A 22,734-nucleotide genomic window follows, 5' to 3' on the forward strand; every position below is an offset into this window, starting at 1 on the left:
GGCCTGTTCTCCCTCCCGCTCTGAACCCACCCAGTACCCTGTGTCCAGCTCCCACTAGTGTGCTCATCTTGCTGTCGCGTGCACTAAGGAATTCTGTGTGGCCGGGGCTAGGGACGACGTCCCCCCAACTCTTCCACCATTTGTCCCGCCAACATTGACATTTGTGCGAGTCACAGACCGCCGGGCACCCACGCCCAGCACTGCAGGAGCCAAGGGGCCTTTCCACTTTTCCCCTGTCCACCCCTACCTGTCCCCTGCCACTTTCCCTACCTCCACCCCGCCTGCTCTCCAAGCCCCACTCAGCACCTGCCCCTCCTCTGCCCAGGGTCCAGGGGGCTCCTGCCCCCCCCCACTGTGTCGCCTTCCCCCGGCCCCGGGCTCCTCCTCTTCAGCCCCTCCCGTTGGTGTCCGCGCGGGCAGCCCGCCTCACCCGAGGGCTCCCGACGCCACATCCCACCCGGCGGGGGCGCAGGTCTACTTGCCCGGCCGCAGCCCTGCCGGCCCCCCGGCCGCGCCGCCCCAGCGAACCGAGTCGGGACTGTGCTGCCGACCTCCTTCCGCGGGAAACCCTTCTAGGAGACCCGGCGCCGGGGGGCTCGGCCGCTCGAGCGTCTGCCTTCGGCTCAGGCCGTGATCCCAGGACCTGGACCGCGCCCCGCCTGGCGCTCCCCAAACGAACGAACGATCCTACAGACTTCTGTGGACGTCTGTGGCTTCGTCTCCTGCGTGCAAGCCGGGGACGCCCCTGTCCCGACCGCGGGCTGTCCGGGAGCTGCGGCCCCTCCTCCCCTGCCCTGCAGCCCACCGGTCCCCCACCCCCAGCGCCCCTCCTCACATCCCTCTCCCCTCCCCTTCCTTCCTCCCCCGCCACCGCCTCCCTCCAGCGCACGGCTCCGAGGCCCCCGCGCTCCCTCCTCGCTTCCCAATCCTCTCCCGCCACGCCCCGCCCCCTGACCCTGCGCAGGCGCGCTGCAGCCGCGCGCGGAGACCTGGGAGCGGGAGGGGGCGGGGCGGCCAGGGCGCGGGACCCAACGGCCAACGCGGCCGCGCGGGAACCGCGCGCCAGGCCCCGCCCGCGGTTTGAACCGGAGGCCCCGCCCCCGCGCTCGGCCAATCGGCGCGCGGGGCGGCCGGCGCCAGGACGACCCTTTGTGGGCGCGGAGCGGCCCCGCCCCGCCCCGCCCCGCGCGGCCCCGCCCCTCCCTCGGCGGCGGGCGCGGGCGCAGACGGCGGCGGCGGCCAGGTGAGCGCCCCGGTGCGCGCGGCCGGCTTTGTGCGGCGGCGGGCGGGCCTGGGCGCGCGGGGGCCGGGGGCCGGGGGCGCGGCGGGGAGGGGGCGCGGGGCGGGGCGGCCGGCCCGGCGGGTGCTCGGGCGGCCGGGGCGAACTCGGGCTGCGGGGCGCCGAGTGCAGCGCACAGCGGGGCCTGGCCCAGGGCTGCCTGCGCGCTGCGGGCTCCTTGGGACGGGGCCGCGGCTGCGGGCGCCCCCCCCCCCCGGCGGCCCGGGTCGGCGCCGGCCCAGCCCGCCGGGGTGGGCGGCGCGGCCCGGACGGCCCCGCTCTGCCCCCCGCGCCCTCCCCGGCCTTCCGCGGGGACCTGGTCGGCCTTCTCGACGCCGAGCGCGGGCTGCGCCCCGGGTGCTCCGGAGAAGCGGGTGTAGCCGGCAGCGGACGCCTTCCCCGGCGGCCCCCCGGGGCACCTTGCTCGGGCACCCGGGACGGCCGACTTCACTCTGGCTCCGTCCCTTTGTGTCGGGGCTTCCGCTGCGTCGGGGGGGAAGGTTACGGGCGCTCTGCGGTGCACCCCGTGCTGTCCGGCCCGGCTTCCCTGCAGCTGGCCGGGGACCCCCGGGGAGCGCACGGTGGCGGCCCTGGGTGGTCTCCCCCCGCCCGCCCGCCGTGCAGTCCAGCTGCAGCTGCCCCGGGCCGCGGAGGCGGACATTGGGCAGTGCGGGCGGGAGGATCCGCAGAGCTGGCCGCTGAACGGCCTCCCGCGGGCGTCCTGTGCCCCGCCGCCCCGACACTCCGCCGTGCGGGACCGGACCGGCTGTGGCTCCGAGAAGTAGCCCAGCCTCTCCCAGACGCGGAGGCCAGCTTCGCTCCCCGTCGCCTGCAGAGCCCGGTCCCGGGAAGAGAGCTCCCGGTCACAGCTTGCTGGGGGACGCCGGGTCCAAGTGGAGCGGGTCCCAGCCCTGGTCCCTCCTCCGGTGGCCCTCGCCTTGCCTGCACAGGACGTTGACTGTCGTTTGGAAAGAAGAGGAGAAAAGTTCTGCTGCGAGATGAGGCTTGATGTCTCAGACACGTCCTGTGCCGGACGTCCTTTCCCAGCTCTGCCCTTTTACAGCTGAAGCTGAAACTCAGGGTGGATCGTGGGTGATGACCTCCTTCTAGAAAGAGTGCCGGGTTGTATCTTGGAAAGAGGGCTGCGAGGTTTCTTTCAGCTTCCGGAGGGAAGGGGTTTCCAGGCAGAGAAAGTTTGTGTATTTCGTTCCAAGTAACAAAAGTACCTGGAATGTTTTTTCAAAATTACTTTTTTTAGTAATCGCTTAAGGAAAAGTTCAGACAGTGAAGAGGAGGCCACCCCGGTGGGCTGCGGAGCACCCTCCTCAGGAGCTCGGCAGCCTTGCTCGGTCTTCCTGCTTCCCTGTGATGGGGTATTTCAAAGACAGTCTGAGCGTGTGACAGGAACTGAGAGATCACGCTGGTTTGCCTGAAAACCTGTCCCCAGCACGCTTGGTGGCGGCCGAAGATCGCGGTGACGGGGCAGCTCAGAGCTGAGTCTGTCTCCTGCTCTTCAAGCTCTTCTGCTGGAGTCGGGGTTGCTGGCCAGAGCCTGTGAGAGCAGCTGCAGGAAAGGGAGAGGCCGCTTGCCATGAACTGCGGGGAGTCTGCCAGGCCAGGGTCCCCTTTTTTGGGGGGGGCACCCTGATGGGACAGGCACAGTGCCCTTCCCTGGCTCCGCCCACCACATGGGACCCTCAGTCCTTCGGTCTTCTCCAGTTTCTCTGTATGGTCAGCCGGTGGTCTGGAGGCTGCTGTTCTCTGACCCGGGGCTGAACCCTGCATGGCCTGCTTGTCCACTAACATCGGGGGGTTTTGAGCAAAATACCATGACCCGTGAGGAGCTGATGGGACTGAACTCAGCAAGCCCTTCTGGCTGACTGTGGAGCAGACGGAGGTGTGTAATACCTGACGCTGTCTTTACCCAGAACTGCGTGGTGAGTCAGGCTCTGCAGTTAGGACAGCCTGGGAAGTGGGACGTCCTGTGTGCTGTGTTCGAAGGGTCGAGCGCCCAGGCCACCGTCCCGGGCTGCCCGAGAAGCGGTGCTTGGAGGGGTCTGTGTGCCCACTTCCGCCGCCTTCTGTGCTGACCGTCCGTGCTCTGCTAACTTTGTCCCAAACACAAATGTCTGAGGAGGGTGATCCTCATCGGCCACCGTGATCCTTCCTCAGCCTGACCCATCATCCCAACGTGGCTCTGGTGACAGCTTGTCGGCTCGTGTCATTGGATGTGCTGCCCTGGAGCTACCCCTCCTCAGGTCCAAAGTCTGCCAGCATTTTCTTGCATGTAGTGCAACATAAATTAACAGTTGCTCAGGAACATTTGAAGGGAGTAATTAGAGTGGCTTTGAGCACATACTTGTGCTGGCGTGCTGAATGAGATCCAGGCACATGGCCGCGTGTGGGAGGCAACATCTAAAATGGTTCAGACTTAAACTAGTGTGGTAGCCTCCCCCACACCAACTTCTTCATGTATTTTTCTTTATAATGAAGGTGTCCCCTCATACCGTGCAGTGAGCACTTAGTAGTGGTGCAGTAGTGGTGCAGTCTGGGGGCTCTGTGAACACCGTGCTCCTGTCGGGATAGGTGAATTTCCATCATCTTGGAGAGTTCTCGTCGACCCTGCTCCTCTGCCGCTGACATTCTGCTATTTTAGGACTTAGGTTAGCTTCACCTCTTCCAGCAGTGGATGTCAATGGAAGCCTGCGGTACCTGTTTCTTCATTCTTGCTTCATACGAAGGCTTGTCTGTGTTGTCGCACAGCTCCGTGTGGATTTTGTTGCTGGCTAGTGTTCCACTGTCAGACACACCACAGTTTACCTGTTTGACTTGCTTATTTTGAATCTGAAAATAATGTTTACATCCGGGGTGGTCAGACAGGTTCAGGGCAGGGAACTGGAGGATGGAGCTGGGATAATGGCTAACGTGGAGGGGAACTTACCAGCAAATGTGAAAAAATCCATACAGAGAAACCTGGTGCAGGGTGAACTGATGGCGCCTTGTAGAAAGCGCCTTGATGTGTCTCACTCACATGCCTTACAGATGCTCCTGCCTCTGCCCTGGTCGAAACTGGTAGAAAGGAGTCGAGTACTGCCAGTATCAGCACGCAGAGTCAGAAGCCAGCCTCACTGTACGTGGGGAAATCGTGAGTGGTGTGTATGCACGGAATGAGGCTCAGTCCTTGTAGTGTCTTTATAGCTGAGGGTCACCGCGAGGCTGTCGGAGTGATGGTCAGTGCTTGTGTGTCCTAGGAGATGTGGTAAGACCAGCAGAGCCAGCAACCAGCGCTCAGGCACAGAGAAGGAGCTTAGGGAGATGCTAGGAAGAACCTGCATCATAACTGCTTCTCCGTGGGGTGGCCTTGGTGATTTTTGTCTTGCACTTTATTTTTTTTTTTTTAAGATTTTATTTATTTATTTGACAGACAGAGATCACAAGCAGGCAGAGAGAGAGAGAGGAGGAAGCAGGCTCCCTGCTGAGCAGAGAGCCTGATGCGGGACTCGATCCCAGGACCCTGGGATCATGACCTGAGCTGAAGGCAGCGGCTCAACCCACTGAGCCACCCAGGCGCCTCTGTCTTGCACTTTCTGATGCTTTTCCCAGTTACGTACAGTGAGCTGCGGAAACAAAGGCAATCGCGGGAGAAGAGCAAAGGCCGTTTATTGGAAGCAGCTGCAGCCGCAGAGTGGGCCACCTCCTGCCTTGCAGAATGACACTTGGGGACAGGCGAGTGGCAGCACTGCCGATGGAACCGGCCTTCAGGGCCCCCGATGGGGGCTGCGGGCTGGAGGAGCGGGCAGCCCTTGTGGTTTTGTGGGCAGCAGTTCGGGTTTTCCTAGGAAGTGGGGACAAGGATTAGGGTAGCCGTTGGTTCTTGAGACCCCGTCCCTTGGGGATGACTGTTAGAGACGTCCTCGACTTCTGGGGCTGTCACGGAGCTAGTCTGACTTCCTCCTCTGGGGTAACCTTAATGAAGGTCAGTTCTTTTACTAGCAAAACTGGATTTGGGAATAACATGAGTAAAAGGACACCGTTTAGAACGGCGTCAGGAGACGGGCAGGGGCAGTGCCCACGCCACGCCGTTCGCTGACCACTGCAGATCCGCCAGGAAGACCCCCTTTGCCGGTGGACACTGGTACCACGCCAGCGCGAGGAGGGAAGGTTTCCTCCCGCCCGGCAACAGCTCGGCCAATGGGAGGCCGTCCCTGCCCAGCCAAACGGAGGAGTCTCAGCTCAGCCAATGGGAAGCCTCTCTACTTTGAGCTTCTAGTTTCGTCCAATGGACGTTGGCGTTTACAGAAGCCCCCGCCCCCTCCCCCGAAGCTCCGCCTCTGCGTCGCGGCCGGCGGCTCCGTTGGTCCCGGAGCGCGGGTCGGCTGGTGAGGCGGCCGGCGGCGTGTTCCCGGGGGACGGGACGGGCACACTGCGGCCGGAGCGAGCGGGGGCGGGGGTCGGTTTCCCACGGGAGGTCCGGGCCTGGGGCGGGCGGTGGGCGCTGCCCGCTCCCCGTAGCTTGTCCGTCTCCGCGAGGCCGTTGCGGGCCGTGGCCGGTGGCTGCGGGGCGCTGGCCGGTCCCCTGCCCCTCGGGCCCTCGCGGCGGCCCTCCCTGCGCGCGTCCCCGCGCTGTGTCCGCCGCTGCCGCGGAGTCAGCGTCGCTGCCGGAGGCCCCCGCGGACCGGCCACTCACGGACTCCGGTCCTGGGCCTTCCGAGAAGGGGGCGGCGGGGCCCGGGGGCTGCGTGCTCGGTGCAGCGGCCCGAGCCCGGGGCCGGGGCTCTCGCTGCGCCCGGTGGCTCCGGCGCTGCGGACCGCCCTGGCCTCGCGGGGCCGCTCCGGCTTCTTGGGGCCGTCCGCGTGAGCGTGTCGGGCCGCGGGTCGCCCAGAGCCGGGATTCAGATTCGGTTGAAAACGGCCCTGAACGACCGAGAAGCAGAGGGACTTGCCGCGGAGCAGCCTGGAGACGGACTCTGCCCCGGCGCGGGGTCCCCGCCCGTTTGACGTGGCCTCGCCGTGACCCTCCGTGTGGCCGCAGCCCCAGCCACGGGCGTTTACGCGAGGATTGACAGAAAACGGCTTCTGGGAAGGTCGCCGACGCAGCCAGCTCTCGCCGTGAGCCGCTTGGTAGCGGGAGCGAGTGAAGCCGGCCCGTCTCGGCGCTGACCCTCGTTCCGGGCTCGGTGACGGTCCCGCGCCTGCGGCAGGTCCGGAGAAGCCGCGGGGCTCTCGGGCTGCGACGGGCGACGTCAGACCCGCTGGCTGTTTGGGGAAGGTCGTCCGGGGGGTCCGCTCCCGCCACGGATTTCCCGGACGCACGGGCCACCGCAGGGGACCGTCCGGAGGAGCACGTGCCTCCCGGTGTCGGCGTGCGGGTCCGGTGCACAGACGCACGCGTCCTCTGTGCGACCCACAGCCGAGTGACCCCTGGGTGCCGTCACCGCGCCGTGTAGCTCCGTGGACGCACGCGCCACGTCCGGTCTAGGTCAGCTTAGAATGTGCCAGAAAGGTAGTGTGTACCCCGTGCGACCGTTTGGGATCGGCTTTCGCACTCAGCATAGCTCCTCTGAGACCCCTCCCGCTGCGGGGCATTCTGCGGCCGCTGCCCCACGTGTGTCGGACGTGGTGCCGGCTGTTTCCCCGGTCCTCAGAGCTGCTGTGAACGTTCTTGGGCAGGTTTTGGTATGAATGTTGGCTTCCATTTCTTTAGGATAAATGCCCCCAAAGTCCCTTAATTTTAAAAATTTCTAAAAAACTTAAATGTATGGGGGTGAGGTCTGTGACATCAAAAGGATACCCTGGGGACTGGCAGGAGTAAGTCCTCAGACGGGCCTCTGGAAGGGGTGCAGAACTTTGGGGCCCTGAGTGCAGAAAGCGCAGGTGCCACCCCCATTCTCTGGGAGCCCCTGCAGCAGTCACAGAGAGCCGCTGGACTGCTTTTTCTAAAAAAAAAAAAGGGGGGGTTGTCTAAAAATTTGCAAATTTAAAAGCCCTAACCCTCTTTATGAATAACTCAGATTAATTATTTGAAATAAGGGCACCTGGGTAGCTCAGTTAGTGAAGCGTCTGCCTTTGGCTCAGGTCGTGATCTCGGGGTCCTGGGATGGGGTCACACATCGGCCTCCCTGCTCATTGGGGAGTCTGCTGCTCCCTCTGTTCATGCGAGCGAACTCTCTGTGTCAAATACGTAAAATCTCTAAAAGAAAGTTACTTGACATAAAAACATTTAGCTACTTTAGGAACTTGAGAAGAGAGAGACTTGACGCATATGACTTACCTTTGTTTTAGAAGGGGTGGTCCTCACACGCTGCTGGTGCTGTGCCCTGAGAGCCGGCTCCGTAACCCTCCGGGTGCCTGGCCAGGTGGTACAGATACCGAGTCGGGGCTCTAGACCCTTCCTGCTCTGCTTTGTGATTCTCCAGAGAGCTCTCAGCCTAGAATCAGTTCAGAAGAACAGTTGCTCGTATTCTGGCTCCTGAGAGCAGAGTTCTGCTGAGCTGCTGTGTGGTATGATACCAGTGCCCGCCCAGAGCCTCTAGGTGCATCCTAACCTGCCCCGAGGTGTCTGGTCCTCCAGGCCGGAATGGTGGCTGGCTTTGGAGGCCCCACCTGTGCCCAGTGAGGCCAAGTTCCAGCTGTACTTGGAGGAAGGAGGGACACGGTTGTCCAGGGAATCAGCCCTGGTGGTGTTCCTCCCCCAGCCCTCTCTAGCTGAGGGTGCTGCCAGGGCCCAGGGCTGTGAAGGGTTGAGTCCTCTGGACTCAAGGGGCCCATTTCAGCAGGGCTGTGAAAGCCCTGAGGGGACAGGGGCTGCCTGTGGCTGGGACCCACCGTTGTCAGCTTGGGCACAGGTGGGTGGCAGCAGGCAGGCCAGCAACTGTCCCGCTTCCCCCACACCCTCCTCCCTTGTGGGCACCAATGCCCAGAATTTGGGTGTATCACGAGTGTATTTCCCGTATTTGTAGCCCACTTATTTTTTCCGATGGAGTTGGGGCAGGGGGGTTGGGGTGTTGTGTGGTGGTTTAGAGCTCCTTTGTGAATCAGAGCCCTCCCTCCAGAGGCTGGGGGCCCATGTCCCCAGGGACCAGACTGTCCCTGTCCCAAGCCCATCTTTGGCAGTTGCAGACGGAGTCTCGGGGCAGGGTCTTCGGGGACTCTGGAATGTGCTAAATGGCATCCTCCTTGCTTTCCAACAGGGCATGATGTTTGCTCGAGGGTTAAAGAGAAAAAGTGCGGAGGAGCCGGAGGACGTGGAAGGCTGCCCGGCCGGTGCCCGGGCCGCGCCCTCCTACAGCCTACAGCGCCAGTCACTCCTGGACATGTCCCTGGTCAAACTGCAGTTGTGCCACATGCTGGTGGAGCCCAACCTCTGCCGCTCGGTCCTCATCGCCAACACAGTGCGGCAGATCCAGGAGGAGATGACCCGGGATGGGACCTGGCGTGTGCTGGCACCGCAGGCGGCAGGGCGGGCGCCGCTGGACCGCCTCGTCTCCACTGACATCCTGTGCCGCTCCGTGCGGGAGCAGGAGGGAGAGTGCCCTGCCCCTGACATGGGGGACGGCCAACCAGACCTGGTTCCAGGACCGGCCGTGGCGCCCGCGGCACAGGCGCTGAGGAGCCCGCAGAGCAGCCTCTGGGAAGGGGACGGCTCTCGAGAGAGCAGAGGGGGCTTTCAGAAGTCCCTGGATCAGATCTTTGAGACGCTGGAGAGCCAAGCCTCGGGTTCTGTGGAAGAGCTGTTTGCAGATGTGGACAGCTCCTACTACGACCTGGACGCCGTGCTGACGGGGATGGTGGGCAGCACCTCATCGGGCCCCGGCAGTGGGCTCCAGGCCTTCGCCTCTGCTACCACCTCGCCTCCCAGTTCCAGCTGCAGGTCGGATCTGGGCGAGCTGGACCACGCTGTGGAGATCCTGGTGGAGACCTGAGCGGGCAGCTGTGCCCTGATGGGACACGTCATGGATGGGTTCCTAAGGCATCCAGAGTGCTTGGCCTGTGATGCTCGCTGCCCTGCATCTGCTGGTTCAGTGCCTGGCTTGTCTGTGATGAGGAGAACGTTCCAGAACAGCATCCGGTTGGCCTGTCCCCTTTCTCCCTGAGGGGGCTGGGCAGTTTTCTTTCAGGCTGGTCGTCTGGGCCAGTCTCCCCTCCCGCTGGCTCTGGGCATCTGCCTCCTCTGTCCTGCTGCCGCTTTGTGGAGGGCTTGACTCACCGGCTCTGTATCCAGCCTGGTTTTAACTTTAGATAGGTGAACTTTTTTAAATTAAGTTTTATATGTTTTGGGCAATATTTTGTTGTAAGATAAATTTTTAAACTTTTTATACTTTTATCTTTTTAGATTTTTTCAGCTATTTTCTTAAAAGTCTATTTTTTCTATAAACGTTTTCTGCTGCTACATTAGAAACTTACAACCTAAACAGTTGCAGTTGGTGTATTTCTTTTTTTAAGGTTTAAATAAGGACTTTTTTTACAGGAAGCTTCACTCCATGTGGTGTACTTAGATCATGAATTTCCACGTGACGCTGGTGTGAACCTTCTGTCCTGTGACAGTCAGGGCACCTTGCACAGCCCCATCTTCTATTCTTGGGTGTCATGACCAGATCTGCTGTGCCAGCTCTGTCTTTGTCTGAGTTCTATCGGGATTTCTGAAGGTTTTATTTATGCCTGTTTATATGTATGTGTTGGAGGTGAAGGTCAGATCCTGTCTACCGGAAGATCGGAAGATCACAGCCACCCCAGGTGTCTCCGGCGGTGCCTTCAGAGGATCTGACTCTCTGGGCCCCTCGTGTAGTTTTCCCAGCACAAGGGGCCTCTCCCTGGAAGACGCTGCCCTCCAGCGTCCCTCACCACTGTAGAGGGTCCCCGGCTTGTATGGACATTAATCAAGGGAAACCTCACTAAAATGGAGTGCGGAGGCCCGAACTGGGGGCCCTCACTTTGTCCCACTGGACATCAAGGATTGTCAGTCACAGACCCAGCAGAAGAATCCTTGGCAGGAAAGACTCAGTTTCGGGCCCCACCAGAAAAGGTGCACATTGCCTCTCCCACCAGGAAGTACCAGCCCCAGTGCCGCAAGCCAGAGACAAGCCCTCATCATCAAGGACTCCTGCTTCTTTCCAGTGGGCTTCCATTCCAAACAGCCCTTCCAGCTTTCTCCTTTTTCCATAAATAATGTTCCTCTTGTTTGTTTGTTGGACTTGCCTATGGTTCTGCCCTAGCACGTTGCAGTTCTGTCATTACTGAATAAACCCATTTCACTGGTGAAAAGGTCAACACTAACGTGGCCACTGGGCGGGCGTGCTCGGAGGCTGCCGTATGCTGGTGTGTGCGGATAGGGCACTGGACTGGAGAAGGCCCACACTTGCTCTGTGACACTGGTGCTGGGACAGAACCAAGAGGTTAAGTCCAGATTAAATCTGGACACTTGTCCCATATGACTTCTCAATCCTGAAGGTGTTTGATGGTGGGGTTGGTGGAGCAGTGCCGCTGAAGTGAGCTTTGGGGTACCTGCCCTGCTCCCTGTGACCCTGCCCTGGACGCTGGGAACACCCACACGTTTTTTATTTTTTTCACAGGTTTAGAAGTGAGCCGTGCGGGCCCTGCCCAGCTCCTGCTTCTCCTGCTTTTTCTTCTTTACCCAGCCCTTAGCCAAAACGGTCTGTTTTCTTTCCTGCATAAGACCTTTCTCTTGTATCAGCCATGTACACATTACTTAATTAAAAATTACCAAGCAAGCAAAATGGGAATGTGTTCGTTATCCGCTACAGCGGAGCCCTCGAGCCCATCTATTTCCCTGGGTCAGTTCAGCGGGCTTCTCCGTTTCCCTTGGATGTGTCAGATCGGCATTTTGCCCCCCACACTGGTTTCAACGTTCAGCCCTCGCTCCCTGCCCCAGTCCTGGGGCTGGAGGGAGGGACGGTGCCCTCGGAGGAGCCCGCGGCAGGCTGAGCCTTGCACCGCCTGCCTCTTCGGGTTCTGAGCGCCCTTTCTCGCGGGAAGTAGGGTCCACGTGCTCCAGTAAGCAAGAGCCCTGAAGCGGTGTGCAAATCCAGTGGAAGGACTGACTCCTCGTTTGGGACGGCGCCAGGAGGCCGGCGGGGCCAGTGCCCACGCCACGCCACTCGCTGACCACTGCAGATCCACCAGGAAGACCCATTCCCTGCCCATGGGCACTGGTACCGTCCCAGCGGGAGAAGGAAGGTTTCCTCCTGCCCCGGCAACAGCTCGGCCAATGAGAGGCCGTCCTGGCCCAGCCAATGAGAGGCCGTCCCGGCCCAGCCAATGAGAGACCTCTGTACTTTGAGCCTAGTTCACTCCAATAGACTCTCCGTGCCCTGCCCCGCCCCGCCCCGCCGCGGCCCCAGCTCCTCGCTCGGGCGGGCTGTTGACCTCGTGCCCAGAAGCGCGTGCCCCGCGGCGACTTGTTTCCGGGGCTGGGCCGTGGTGCTGCCGCGGTTCGGGGCGCGCGGCCGCCGCGGATCAGGGCGAGTGGGCGGACCGCCGCTCCGGACCGCTGCCCTCTCGGTTCCGGGCGCTCCGTCCTGGCTTCCGGGCGGACCCGATGCCCCCGCACCCCTCGGAGCGAGGCCTCGGGCGGGCCGGAGGCGGGGGCGCGGGCGGCAGGGGATGGGTCTGACCTGGCTGCGCCGGACTCCGCCGCCGGGGCCGCTGCCCTCCCCCTGCTGCCCCCCGGGCGGGGCGCTCTGCGGCTCCGCGCTCTGCGCAGGGGAGCGGCTGGAGGGCAGCGGTCTGGGCCGCGCGTGTGCAGCTCCTGCCAGCGCTCTCCAGCCGGGGGGACTTGGGGTACGCCCGCCGCCTCGGACGGTGGCTCAATGGGCAGGCGGGGCTCCACGCCGCTGCCCCCGAGCTGGGGGAAGGGGCGGCAGCCTGGCGGGGTGGAGCGGACAGCCGGCCTGTGGAGGATTCCGGGCCCCGCCCGGCCTGGCAGCCCCGAAGGCCGCGCAGCGTGGCCTCGGCGGGCTCGCGGGCTGCAGCGGGTTCCCCCTCGGGACGGCGCGGAGGCCCGTGAGGCGGCGGCGGCTCAGCGGGCGGCCGTCCCGGAGCCTGTGGCATTCGCCTTCCTCGATCCTTGGAAACGGTTTCTTTTCTCATTCCGTTCTGCTTTTGTGGCTAATTTTGTACTTGCAGGTTTGCAGTCTCTTGGGAAAAAAGCCCCCAGATGTATACAGGCTGCGGGCCAGCCCCGCACAAGAGCCGCCTGCTGCCGGGGTGCCGCCGGGGCTTGCCCGACAGAGCAGTGTGGCCTCCACCTGCACAGGCCTTGTCCTCCCTGGAGCACCGCACCTGCAGGGAGGCCACCATCCACGGGCCCCTGCCCTCCTGGCCCCGCCCGTGCCCTCCTGGTCCCTGCTGGGCATGGGAGCGCTGCCGAGCTGAGCCCAGCCGGGGAGCCGGGGTCTGAGGAAGGCCGCAGCTGCTGGCCAGGCACTGGGCGCAAGGAGGTGCTGCTCCATGGTGGTCTCACCTATTGGACGGCGATGGCCCGGGGCTGGGAGCAGGGCAGAGGCCAGGCTGTGCTTCCCACCCTACCCCGGTGGGGCCTCTGTCCTGGAAGACAGCCTCCGGGAGGCCCCTGGCCAGGATCTTGCTCTTTCCCTCCTAGGCTCCTGGCCTGAGCGCATCGTCAGCAGTAGGTCAGCAGAGACAGGACAGCCCCCTCCTGGGGAGGGCAAACCAAGGAGGGGAGCCTGGGTCCACAGTGGCCCTGAGCAGCTGCCCTGTTGCACCCTTGTTCTGGGGGTGCCTCTCTGCCTGCATCCCGGGATCCACCTGCCTCAGGGTCAGGGGTGGGGCAAGGCCAGGGCCTGGCCCGGTTCTTCAGCCAGCACCAGCCTTCCCGAAGCCCAGGCCTCGCAGTGAGGACCAGGTTGAAAGTGAGCTCCCCACCCTGTGGCTCTGCAGTGGGGGCCCACCCAGCGGGATGGGGAAGGCTCCCCGGGAGTCTTTGGTTGGCATGTGCGTGCACGTGTGTGGCTCTTGGACGAGGCACATAGAGCGTGATTTCCAGGGGGTGGTTTAGGGTTTGCTTGTGTGTTACTGGACTGCTATTCATGTCCCCCAAATCCACATGCTGGAACCTGACTTCAGGTGTGCTGGTGTGAGGAGGGGGCCCCTGGGGGGTATCCTCGTGATGGGCTCGGGCCCCTGTCAGAGGAGATGGGACGGCTTGCTTCCCGGCTGCCCTCTGCCCTGTAGGCGCACAGTGAGCCAGGAGAGACCCACGGGGACTCCCAGGCTCCATCACTGTGGGAAGGAGCTTGTCCAAGTCTCCCTCGAGGTGGTGTGCTGTGCCGGCGGCCAGAGGCTGCTGAGACACAGCGTCCCCTCCGGCACCTGCCCCCTTCCGTGGGCCGCCCCACTCGCACCTGGTCCCGGCCATCCGTGTCCGTGCCAGGCCGGGCTCCTGCGGGGTCAGGGCACAGGTCTGCTCCTTGGGTCTTCTTCCCACAGATCCTGGCGCTGTCCCCGGGACCTGGGCACTCTGTCGTGTGTCTGCTCCCTCGTCCGTCTGTCTGCATCCTGCTCGGATGGTTTCCGTGGACCCGTGGGCGCTCACGGACTGCTCCTCTGCTGGCCGGGTCTGCCATCAGACCCTTATCCAGAAGGGCTTGCGTTTGGGGTGGCGGGGCCCGCTTTGTGTGTTGCCGTTTTGTTCTTTTGTGTAACTTCCGAGCCTCCCACGCGTGTGCCGCTTTCCCACCGGACCCTCCCCAGCTGTACCGGCACCCTTTCACGGTCTTGGACCTGCACCATTGGGGCCATCTCTGCCTCTGCTCCTGGGGTTCTCGCATTTTCATGGACCTGCGCTGTCTCGCTGTCTGCTAAGTACCCGCCAGCCGTGGGGCTGGGGCGCGGTCCTACTGCCACTCCCAGAGGCCTCCCGTGTCTGCGGGAGCACTGGCCGGGCTCTGGACATGAGCCCGGCCGCCAGGTTCATAGACCACTGGAGGCTCCCCTTGCCCCCATTCTAGGTCCCTGCACCATGCCTCGGCCTTGCTGCCCTGTGGAGCCTGTAGAGTGTGCAGCAGAAACCCCGAGCAGAGTGGTGGTGGGGGGGTTCTCTCACTTCTCCAGCCCTCTTCTGAGAGAGGCTGGCTCTACTTGGGGATTTTCTGTCCGCCTTCCCTCCTTACAGCCTCTTCTGAGCGCTCAGCGAGGACCCAGAGCTGGACAAGGGGTCCCTGGGGCCCCGCCCCTCCCGCTCTGCGCCGGGGGCACTGAGTTCAACTAATGTAGGTTCCTTGGCATCCTCAGCTCCGAGATGGCTCTGAATCCCGATGTCGTAGCGGACGGGCTGCGTTCCGGCGGGCGCAGTCGGAGGGGCCAGCCAGCGCTCACTCCCCCCATTTGGAAGGCCCCTCCTTGAGCACCTGGCCAGACACCGGACACAGCATCTGAGCCAGACTTGATGTCTGCTTGGACACGGACTGAGGGACAGGGACAGCCCTAGCCTCTGGCTTGGGGAACAGAGCTGGGGCGCTGGGCTGGCCAGGGGTCAGGAGAGGGGTCAGCTGCGCAGGGGAGTTCCATGCGTGTCCCAGAGGGAATCTGGGGGAGGAGGCAGAGCACAGAACAGTCCGTTTTGGGTTCTAGTCTGACTTTAACTACAGGCTGGGAAATGATGGCACGTCCCAGCGGGTCTCTGCTTGTGGGGTCCCCGGAGACCCCGGCTGGAGGCTGCCTTCTGGGGAAAGCAGGTGGCGGAGCAGCAGTTTCCAAATTTTCTCTCTCTCTAGCTGACAGTGAAAAATGAGGGCAGATTTCCCAAACCTGCAGCACGAAAGAAACGTGATCACGCCTTCCCATAAGCCTCCAAGACCACTGCAGCCTGGAGAGGCAGGGACACCCTTCTCCCCGGGGCAGGCGACATCTGCTGGTCACTGTGTCCCCACCGCGGTCACTGTTTGGGTCTGACTCCAGGGTGGATGGAGCTGGCCTGAGGCAGGACAGGCGCTCCGGCAGAGGGACGGGGCGGGGCGGGGGCAGCATCGGGCATGGGAGCCTGCGACCGCCGCGCTTCTGACAGCGGCCCCCACGAAGCAGACGAGCCAGCGAGAACGCGGCCTTATCCAGGCCATTTTATTTAATAAAATTTTACAAAAGTCAGTGCCTTCGCCAGAACCAGAGAAAGCCTGCTGGGAGTCAGAGGGGAGGGCCGGACACAGAGAGAGGCCACCGGATGGGTGCTGGTGCAGGGAAGGGCTCCCAGGGCCTTGGCGTCCCCCCTGCCCCAGGTGTGACAGTAACGTGCTCCGGACCCCGAGTGTGTGGACGCCTGCCTCCTGCGGACAGTCCCAGCTGACCGCCAGGCCAGCCTGGTGTGCCCCTGGTGGCCACACAGGCAGCCAGGCCTGGGGTCCCTCCCCAGGTGGCCACAGGGGCCAGCAGCACCTGCACCTTGGTTCACGTCAAGCTGGGGCGGAGCTCCTGGGGACCTGGGGCACCCCCTTCCTATTGAGACTGGCTCTGCCGAAGGACCCGCTCTTCTAAAGGGGCCAGACCCCAAGGTGCACCAGCGGGCACGCACAGCTTCCCGCACGGCGTCCCCAGAAACACGCCCACGGAATAGTTCTGGTTTCCAGCACCAAACCAAGCCGGTAGAAAAACGTATAATTCCTCATAAAAATACAAAGTTCTCCTGTTTTAGCAAACGTCACTATTAAACAAGGTCATTTTTAGTTTACGTGGATTGAACATCTTCTTCTTCCACGGAATTGTGATGTACTGCCCGTTTCTGGGTAAGGGGGTCTTCAGAAAGACGCTGCAGGCAAGCAGGCCCCCCTGTCTGCCGCCAGACGTCCCGGGGAGCTGACGGGAAGGGAAAGGCCATGGCATGGTCAGGGCCTCCAGAGGCCACTGGGCCACCAGCCCCTGAGGCTGGCTTGCTGGCCCTGCGGCTCGGGCCTGTGCGGCTTCCTCCCCTCCCACCGTCGTGCGGTCAACACCGAGATGCACGGGACAGAGCGGACAGCTCTGTGGCCTCTCCCAGGGCTAAGCGGGCTCCACGCTGGTAGGATGGCTGTGCCGTGTGCCCAGGGCCATCCAGGCCTCCCCACCCCTAAGTGACCCTATGACCCTGGCCTGAGGGCCTAGGTGGGGCCCCAGGACCCGTCCTGCTCTCGTCTGCAGTGTCCACGGACGTCCACCTACCAGGTGCCGCACACATTTCAGTGTCTTGCTGATCTAAGATGGTCCCTGCTTGCACTTCTAGAAGTTCCCACCTCCTGTTCTGTGGGGTTTCCCATAGAGCAGAGGGACCAGCATGCCTGGAGATGGCCCTGGCCCCGGCCGGATGACACGGGGACCACACTGTCCACACCAACCATCAGAGCACACCTTGGTGGTGGATGCCCCCCGGTGCCACTGCGTTCCTGGGGCAGGGGTACAGGCAGAGCGAACCCCACCTGTGCTCCGGGTACTGGGCAGAACAGGCCCCTCCAGACTGGGCATTGCTCCCCACAAACCTGGCCACGAGGGGCAGGTGCCCCCACCCCCAGGAAACACTGTGCCCTGGCCTCAGAAGAGGACACCCGCCCCTCACGTGCGCCTCTCTGCCGCTCCCCCCGCCCGCCTGCTTCCCTGCTTCCCACCAGCCCCGCGGGGGGCCCTGACAGTTGCTCACATCCCAGCACCTGGTGCTGCCCGGCCTGCCCCGGACGGCGGCCGCGCTCCTTTCTCGAGTCTGTGGGACTCGGAGCAGGTGTCGGCACACAGACCCGCGCAGCCCGCACAGCCCAGGCGTCTCCCGGGGGTGGGCGGCGATGACTCACCTTGGTCTGGATCACAGCTCTGCAGGGCTGCAGAGAGAAGGCAGGCGCGCCCAGGTCTTCAGGCTGTTTGAGGTCGGAACATTCCAGAGTGTGACCCAGGTCTCCAGAAGGGTTCTAGTGAGACAAGCCACTGTCACCCGCTGGGAAGGACGATAAAGGACGGCTTTCTCTGCATCTGCCTCGTGAACCCGGACCCCTCGGTCACATCCTACTGCTCAACGGCCAGGTGCCATGACTCGGTGTCCGCAGGGCCGGGCAGCCGGCTGGTCCCCGCCCTCCGCACACCCGGCTCACGGCCATCCCTGCCCTCCAGACCCGCAGGGCCCTCCACCTCCTCAAGTCCGCCCACCTCAGGGAGCGCCGTGCTCCCCAACCTGGCTGAGCCGAGCTGGCCCACCTTCCGCCTCCTGTCCAAGCTGCCCGTCCCCTTCCCCACCCTCCTGGCTGCTTTTCTGGTGCAAACACAAAGGCAGGGCGGCCTCGTCAGGCCCCTCTGGCCCCTCCCACCCCTCACGTCCCTCCCGGCTGGCCGCGGGTGCCCCCTCGGCCCAGCGGCCATCCCAAGACCGGCCATCATGAAGGCCTGCCAGCCCCTTCTGGGTTTTCCGTGTTTGAAAATTTCCATGACAGCAACAAACAGGAAAGGATCTTTGTGGGCCTGACAGCCAGCTCTGCATACAACTTGCATTTTCTCTCGTAACCCCTGCCGCGCCTCTCGCGGACGCCTCCCTGCGCCCACTCTGCCGCTTCCAGCCTCAAGCGCAGGGGACCCACCTGGGGGCTGGCCTCACGCCCCCGGCCGCACCTGCCGCTCCTCGCAGGGCCCACTCCTCCCTCCCCTCCGCTCCACCGGGAGCCCTGCCCGCCCCACAAGCTGCCTCGGCCGCTCCCTCACCAGGCGCAGAGGGCGGCGCTGCACTGGACGTCGGCACGGCCTGCCCCGACCAGATCCCGCCTGCGACGCCTCATCCCCCCAGCCCCCCGGCAATGCGGTCCACGTAGGCGGCTCCCGTGGTCCCGGGGTGCCGGCAAAGTCTCCGTGGAGCCCCCAGGGGCGCCCGGCTCACCTTCTGAGCAGCATCTATTCCGAGAACGAGGAACAGGTTCTCCTGGCAGTGGGACCCGCTCCAGGGGCAGCGAGAGGCCGACGCGCCGTCTGGGCTCTGCAGGGCTCTCCAGAGTCTGCGGGACTCAGGGCTGAACAGAGACCCACTCGTTAACGGCTGAGCGGGAAGCCTTCCAGAGGGATGCCGAGGGACCTGCCCCAGGGGCTGTGAGGACAGAGTTCTCCCTTCCAGGCTGGCTCATGTGTTACTGCCCCCTGAGTACCCCCGCACTCCTGCCCTCCTCCCCGGGCACCGGAGCGGCCGAGCGGCTCCTCCAGGGGGCAGACCCTCCCCGAGGCCCGGTACTTTGCGTTTTTGTTCCTGATGGTCTCGGGGACCACGAGCTGCACCGGGGGCCACAGGGACACTCGGAAACTAGAAGCGGGGCAATGCTTAGGGGATGACCACTGGGTGTCCGTCATGCACCGTCCACAGCTGCGAGCCACCCCCACCGGCCATGTGCCACCAGGGCGGCTAGCACGGCTCCTACGACGGAACGGAGGGTGCACAGGAGGGGCCACGCTAAGTGCCCACAGCATTTGCGAGTCATCTTCCTGTTTTCACACCCTGAAGTCACAGCCACCTCCCGTCACAGCACAGTGTCCAGCCCTGCTGGACCTGACGGCCAGGACCACCCGTGTCTCCGCGTGTCTGAGGCTCCTGCTCCCACCAGAGGCCCTTCTGCCTGCTGGTCCGGGCCACACCCTGGGGAAGCGTCGTATCCAGAGAGCCCTCTGGGCCACGGTGGTGACAGCCTTCCAGGGTTCAGGCCTCTGTCCCCCAGGCCCCTGCTGGGGGAGGTTCCCTGGCTTGGACCCCAGCAGTAGCCCTGCCTGGACCCAAGGCCAGAGCCCAGAAGGGCAGTCTGCAGAACTCCCTGACAAAGAGAACACGGGTCAGGGAGGCCAGCTCACCCCCTCCTCCTGTGGCCTGGGTCCCGCAGACCTCAAGCCGACCGCGCTGGCTCCCCAACTGAGCTGTGCCTGTTCTGCCAGCGCCCAGTGAAGGCGCGTCAGAGAACGCAGCCATCCGCGCACCTGCGTCTGTGGTTTCCCAGACAACGAGCCCCGGGGACCACCAGCCTTGCCGGCAGCAGCAGATGCGCTCGGGCGGGCTGGCCCTGTGGGTTCAGACTGTCCCTCGGGGGCACTGGTATGTTTCTCTGTGGCTGAGGATCAGGCAGTCCAGTCCTCCGGGACCAGCACTGGCACGGAGACACCAGGAGCTGGCGCCCCTGGTCTCCCTTGATCCAGGTGAACACAGCTCTGAGGGCGACCGTGGCCAGAGCATCAACCCATGCTGCCGGGTCCTTGAGGACCCCACGACACCAAGGTTGTGGGGTCTTTGGGACAGACAGGCTCTCTCTAAAAGGCCACTTGGTCAACCGAAGTACAAACTCGGACTCACTCTAAGAACCCAAGTTCATTACCACAGCTGCTGTCCAGATTCCCAGCCGGGCGCTTCTAAGATGTGGTTCAAGGGGGAGACGCCCTCAGTTGCCTGGGGGACTGGTGTGTCTTGAAAAACAAACGAGAACACATCCTCAGAGCTGTGTGGAGGCTGGAGGAAGAGAGAAACGCACGTCAGGTCACCTTGCTGCCGGCAAGGGGCAGATGACACATGCAGACGATCGTGCCCTCACAGCTGCTGTAGCGTGGCCCACTCGCCCCCCGAAGTCTCTGCTCTGCACGCTCCCGTGGGAAGCCCAGAGCGTGGCAGGCGGGCTTCGGGCACGGCACTCACAAGCTTTGTCGGGGACACACGAGAGAGCGGCAGCTGATAAACACATTAGTGTTTCTCGTGTGTCAGCCGGTTGGGAAGGCTGTCCACACGGCGGTCAAGGAGGCCTTTCCTGGGCGGAGACCTGAGGTCGGAGAGTCGGGAGTTAACGTGAAGGGCCGGAGTGAGGCCTGTCCGAAGTCTGGCAGGAAGTGACAGGAGTGCAAACCAGGAGGGGAGGGCGGGTGTGCGCAGGGGGCGGGCTGGAGGGGAGGGCGGGTGTGCAAGCTGGGAGTGCGGGGGCCCGCGAGCTGCTGGAGGCACGCGTGTGTGTGCTGCATGTGTGTGCCGCGTGTGTGCGGCATATACGCGTGTCGGTGCGGGGCTATTTTCTGTCGTCAACTAGTGTCTCTTGCAAAGTTCACATCATGGTCAGATTGTTCCCTGATCTGTTCGTCCCACAGTCCTGTTTTCACAACAAGTGCACTCGCGGAGTGGACGGCGCGGAGAGCGCCTCCCGCCAGAGGTCCAGGGCACACGGGGGTTCAGGAAGCAAACGTTCATCCCCAGAACCAGTGAACCCTTTCCTCTCATCCCTTCCTCTGACTCCTTCTGTTCTTATGGTGTTTGGGGGCTTGGGGTGAGCCCTTGGGAAGAGACGGCAGAGAAACAGGAGCAAGGGGAGGAAGAGGAAGAAAAGAGGCATCAGATGCGTCACTGCGCGACTGTGCAAGAGGCGGTGGGGCCAAGAAGGGCGGGGCGGAGATGCCGGCCGGGCCGGGCCGGACTCTCCTGGCCAACTCCAGTGCTCGGTCGTCACACACAGGCTGGAAGGGACTCTAGAGGGTGAGGCTTTCTGAGTAAGGAGCGTGACAATTTGGACCAAAAGCTCCTTCTCCGTGTGCCCTGAAGGGAGCCGGGAAAGTGGGCTGGCGCGGGGAGCGCTGGGCACACCAGCTCCCGCTCCTGAGTGGCCCCCGCGTGGTCCAGCCTCCCTCCCTGGCCCAGGAGGACAGCACAGGCCGGCCGGGGCCGGGACAGAAGCAGACCCCCTCCCGGGCCAGCCCACCGAAGGGAGGTCCGCTGCGGAAATACCTCACGAGGTGCGCTGCCCGCGGCTCCTGGCACCCCAGGCCCGCGCTGGGCAGGCTGGCGAGCACCGCGCTCCTTTTGGGTAGAAGCCACTGTCTGCCGCCGAGGACGCGGGGGTCTCTCCGGGCGCTCCAAGTTTGGGGAGAACTGCTCAGACTGGGCCGAAGCGTCCCGAAAGCCTTCAAACTCCCCCCAGGCGCTGCCGGGCTCCGCGGGGTCCGGGCCTCGGGCCGGGCGGGGGGAAGGGCCCTCGCGCGCCCCGGAGAGGCGCTCCCCGGAGAGCCGCTGCGCGCCTGCCCCTGCCCGCCCCCCGGGCGCCCTGCTCGCGCCGCGCCCCTCAGAAGCGGGGCGCAGGGAGACGGCGCCTGCTCCCGCGGCGGGGTCGCTCGGGCTCCCGCGGGGAGGGGGCGCCGGGCCGGGCGCGGCGCCGCGCTGCCGCTGGCCCTGCATGTCGGAGCCGCGCGGGGCTGCACGGGGCGCGGGCGCGGGGCTGACGGCAGCCCGGGGCGGGGGTCCCCGCGAAGGCCCGGCCTGCGCCCCCGGCCCGCACCCACCGCGGCTCGCTGGAGCGGCGCGCGCCGCCGTCCCCACGCCCGCCCGTTGCCCGGCAACGGAGCGCGCCGGCCCCCGCGTCCCTCGTCCGACGCCATGACGTCAGCGCGCCGGCCCGCCCCGCCGTGCGCCTGCGCCCCCCGCCGCACCCCCACCCCCGGCCCTCGCCCTCCCCCTCCTGCCGGGCGGGTCCCGGTTTTCTTGGAGCCGGGACCGGCCTCCCCGCTGTCCCCCGCTGCCCCCCGCTGCCCCCAGCGCCCGGGGCAAGGCCACTGCCCGGCCCGCCCCCAGCTCGCTCCCGGCCCCCGCGGACCCTACCCGTGCGCCCCCAGCCGGCCCGCGGACCCCCCGGGAGGCGTGCGCCGGACTCCAGCGCCGCAGAAGGGCCCGCAACCCCGGTCCGCACCCCGGTCCCGGCCCCTCCTGCGCCCACCCCTCCACCCTGTGACGCCTCGGGGCCGTCCTGTGGGCACGAATCACCCGCTCTCCTCGGTCCCCGCCAGCCCAGCTACCGAAAGACTTAATTTTGAGAATTACCAGATGAGATCATCCCTGACCCCTGGACTGCAGGCTCCTGTCCCTCCTGTGCTTCCTGAGGGTACATCGGCCGGCACCACAGTGCGCAAGCAATGCAGTCCGACTGCCCAGCTCTGGGCGGACACCCGAGTGACCCTGCGGGGAGGCGCCGCCTCTCCCGCCTGCATGTCATCCCAGGGACAGTGTCGGCATCCCAGGGACAGTGTCGGCGCTCGGACCCCCCTCCTCCGTTGTGCCTGCTGTCCTCCTAGTCCAGGGAGCAGGAAAGGGGTAGAAGCGTTGTCCTGGTGTACAGGTGGGGAAACCGGCCCAGGCCCAAAGGCCTGAGTGAGAAGTGTTGCTGGGGCTGGAGCCAGCTCTAGGGAGCTCCGCAGTTCCCACACCCAGTCTGGGCCTCAGCAGACAGTGGCGCTGTGACCTTCAGGGTGCGGGTGGGCTGACCTGTCTTACTAGCTGTGGTGGCTGAGTAATGCTGCCCAGAAACGGCCACATCCTGTCTCCAGAATCCGTGAATATGGGACCCTATGCAGTCCTACGAGGCATTTTACAGACATGATTACGTTAAGGCTTTCGGGGTGGGGACAAAGTCCTGGGTTACGCGGTTGAGCCCGATGCCCTGAGGAGGAGGAAGCAGGGGGTCAGGGTCTGGGGAGCCGGAGAGACT

At 64.2% G+C, this 22,734-nt stretch overlaps 2 protein-coding genes across 7 annotated transcripts; one reads left to right on the forward strand and one right to left on the reverse strand.

The window, feature by feature from the left end:
• Positions 1-1,218: 1,218 nt before the first annotated feature.
• On the forward strand, positions 1,219-11,013 carry CDCA4 (cell division cycle associated 4). 5 transcript variants are annotated; one of them, XM_044230286.1, is made up of 3 exons: positions 1,546-3,216; positions 7,562-7,780; positions 8,470-11,013. In XM_044230286.1, the coding sequence occupies exon 3, from the start codon at positions 8,473-8,475 to the stop codon at positions 9,199-9,201; it is 729 nt and encodes a 242-aa protein (XP_044086221.1). In that variant the 5' UTR covers positions 1,546-3,216; positions 7,562-7,780; positions 8,470-8,472; the 3' UTR covers positions 9,202-11,013. The 5 variants fall into 5 exon arrangements, with proteins under 5 accessions (XP_044086223.1, XP_044086221.1, XP_044086224.1 ...); XM_044230289.1 differs by having other exon boundaries at positions 1,546-3,176; XM_044230288.1 differs by lacking the exons at positions 1,546-3,216; positions 7,562-7,780 and adding an exon at positions 1,219-1,243.
• Positions 11,014-15,343: 4,330 nt separating this feature from the next.
• CLBA1 (clathrin binding box of aftiphilin containing 1) lies at positions 15,344-21,487 on the reverse strand. 2 transcript variants are annotated; one of them, XM_044231147.1, is made up of 5 exons: positions 20,985-21,487; positions 19,600-19,730; positions 18,132-18,261; positions 17,065-17,178; positions 15,344-16,102 (listed from the first exon to the last, which is right to left on the reverse strand). In XM_044231147.1, exons 1-5 carry the CDS (start codon positions 21,429-21,431, stop codon positions 15,938-15,940), a joined length of 987 nt encoding a protein of 328 aa, XP_044087082.1. In that variant the 5' UTR covers positions 21,432-21,487; the 3' UTR covers positions 15,344-15,937. The 2 variants fall into 2 exon arrangements, with proteins under 2 accessions (XP_044087082.1, XP_044087083.1); XM_044231148.1 differs by having other exon boundaries at positions 16,019-16,102; positions 17,065-17,204.
• Between the last annotated feature and the right edge of the window lie 1,247 nt (positions 21,488-22,734).

The sequence above is a fragment of the Neovison vison genome, chromosome 13 (assembly GCF_020171115.1).
Source record: "Neovison vison isolate M4711 chromosome 13, ASM_NN_V1, whole genome shotgun sequence".
NCBI classification, from domain to species: Eukaryota; Metazoa; Chordata; class Mammalia; order Carnivora; family Mustelidae; genus Neogale; species Neogale vison.

Excerpts from the sequence above, each read along its gene's own strand:
- CDCA4 (XM_044230285.1), top strand. The coding sequence starts at position 3,508 with ATGTGCTGCCCTGGAGCTACCCCTCCTCAG. Across the intron at positions 3,538-8,469 it reads CTGGAGCTACCCCTCCTCAG|GGCATGATGTTTGCTCGAGG; the intron begins GTCCAAAGTCTG and ends GCTTTCCAACAG.
- CLBA1 (XM_044231147.1), bottom strand. The coding sequence starts at position 21,431 with ATGCAGGGCCAGCGGCAGCGCGGCGCCGCGCCCGGCCCGGCGCCCCCT. Across the intron at positions 18,262-19,599 it reads GAATCTGGACAGCAGCTGTG|CCCTGAGTCCCGCAGACTCT; the intron begins GTAATGAACTTG and ends GTCTCTGTTCAG. Across the intron at positions 17,179-18,131 it reads GAATAGATGCTGCTCAGAAG|AACCCTTCTGGAGACCTGGG; the intron begins GTGAGCCGGGCG and ends TTGTCTCACTAG.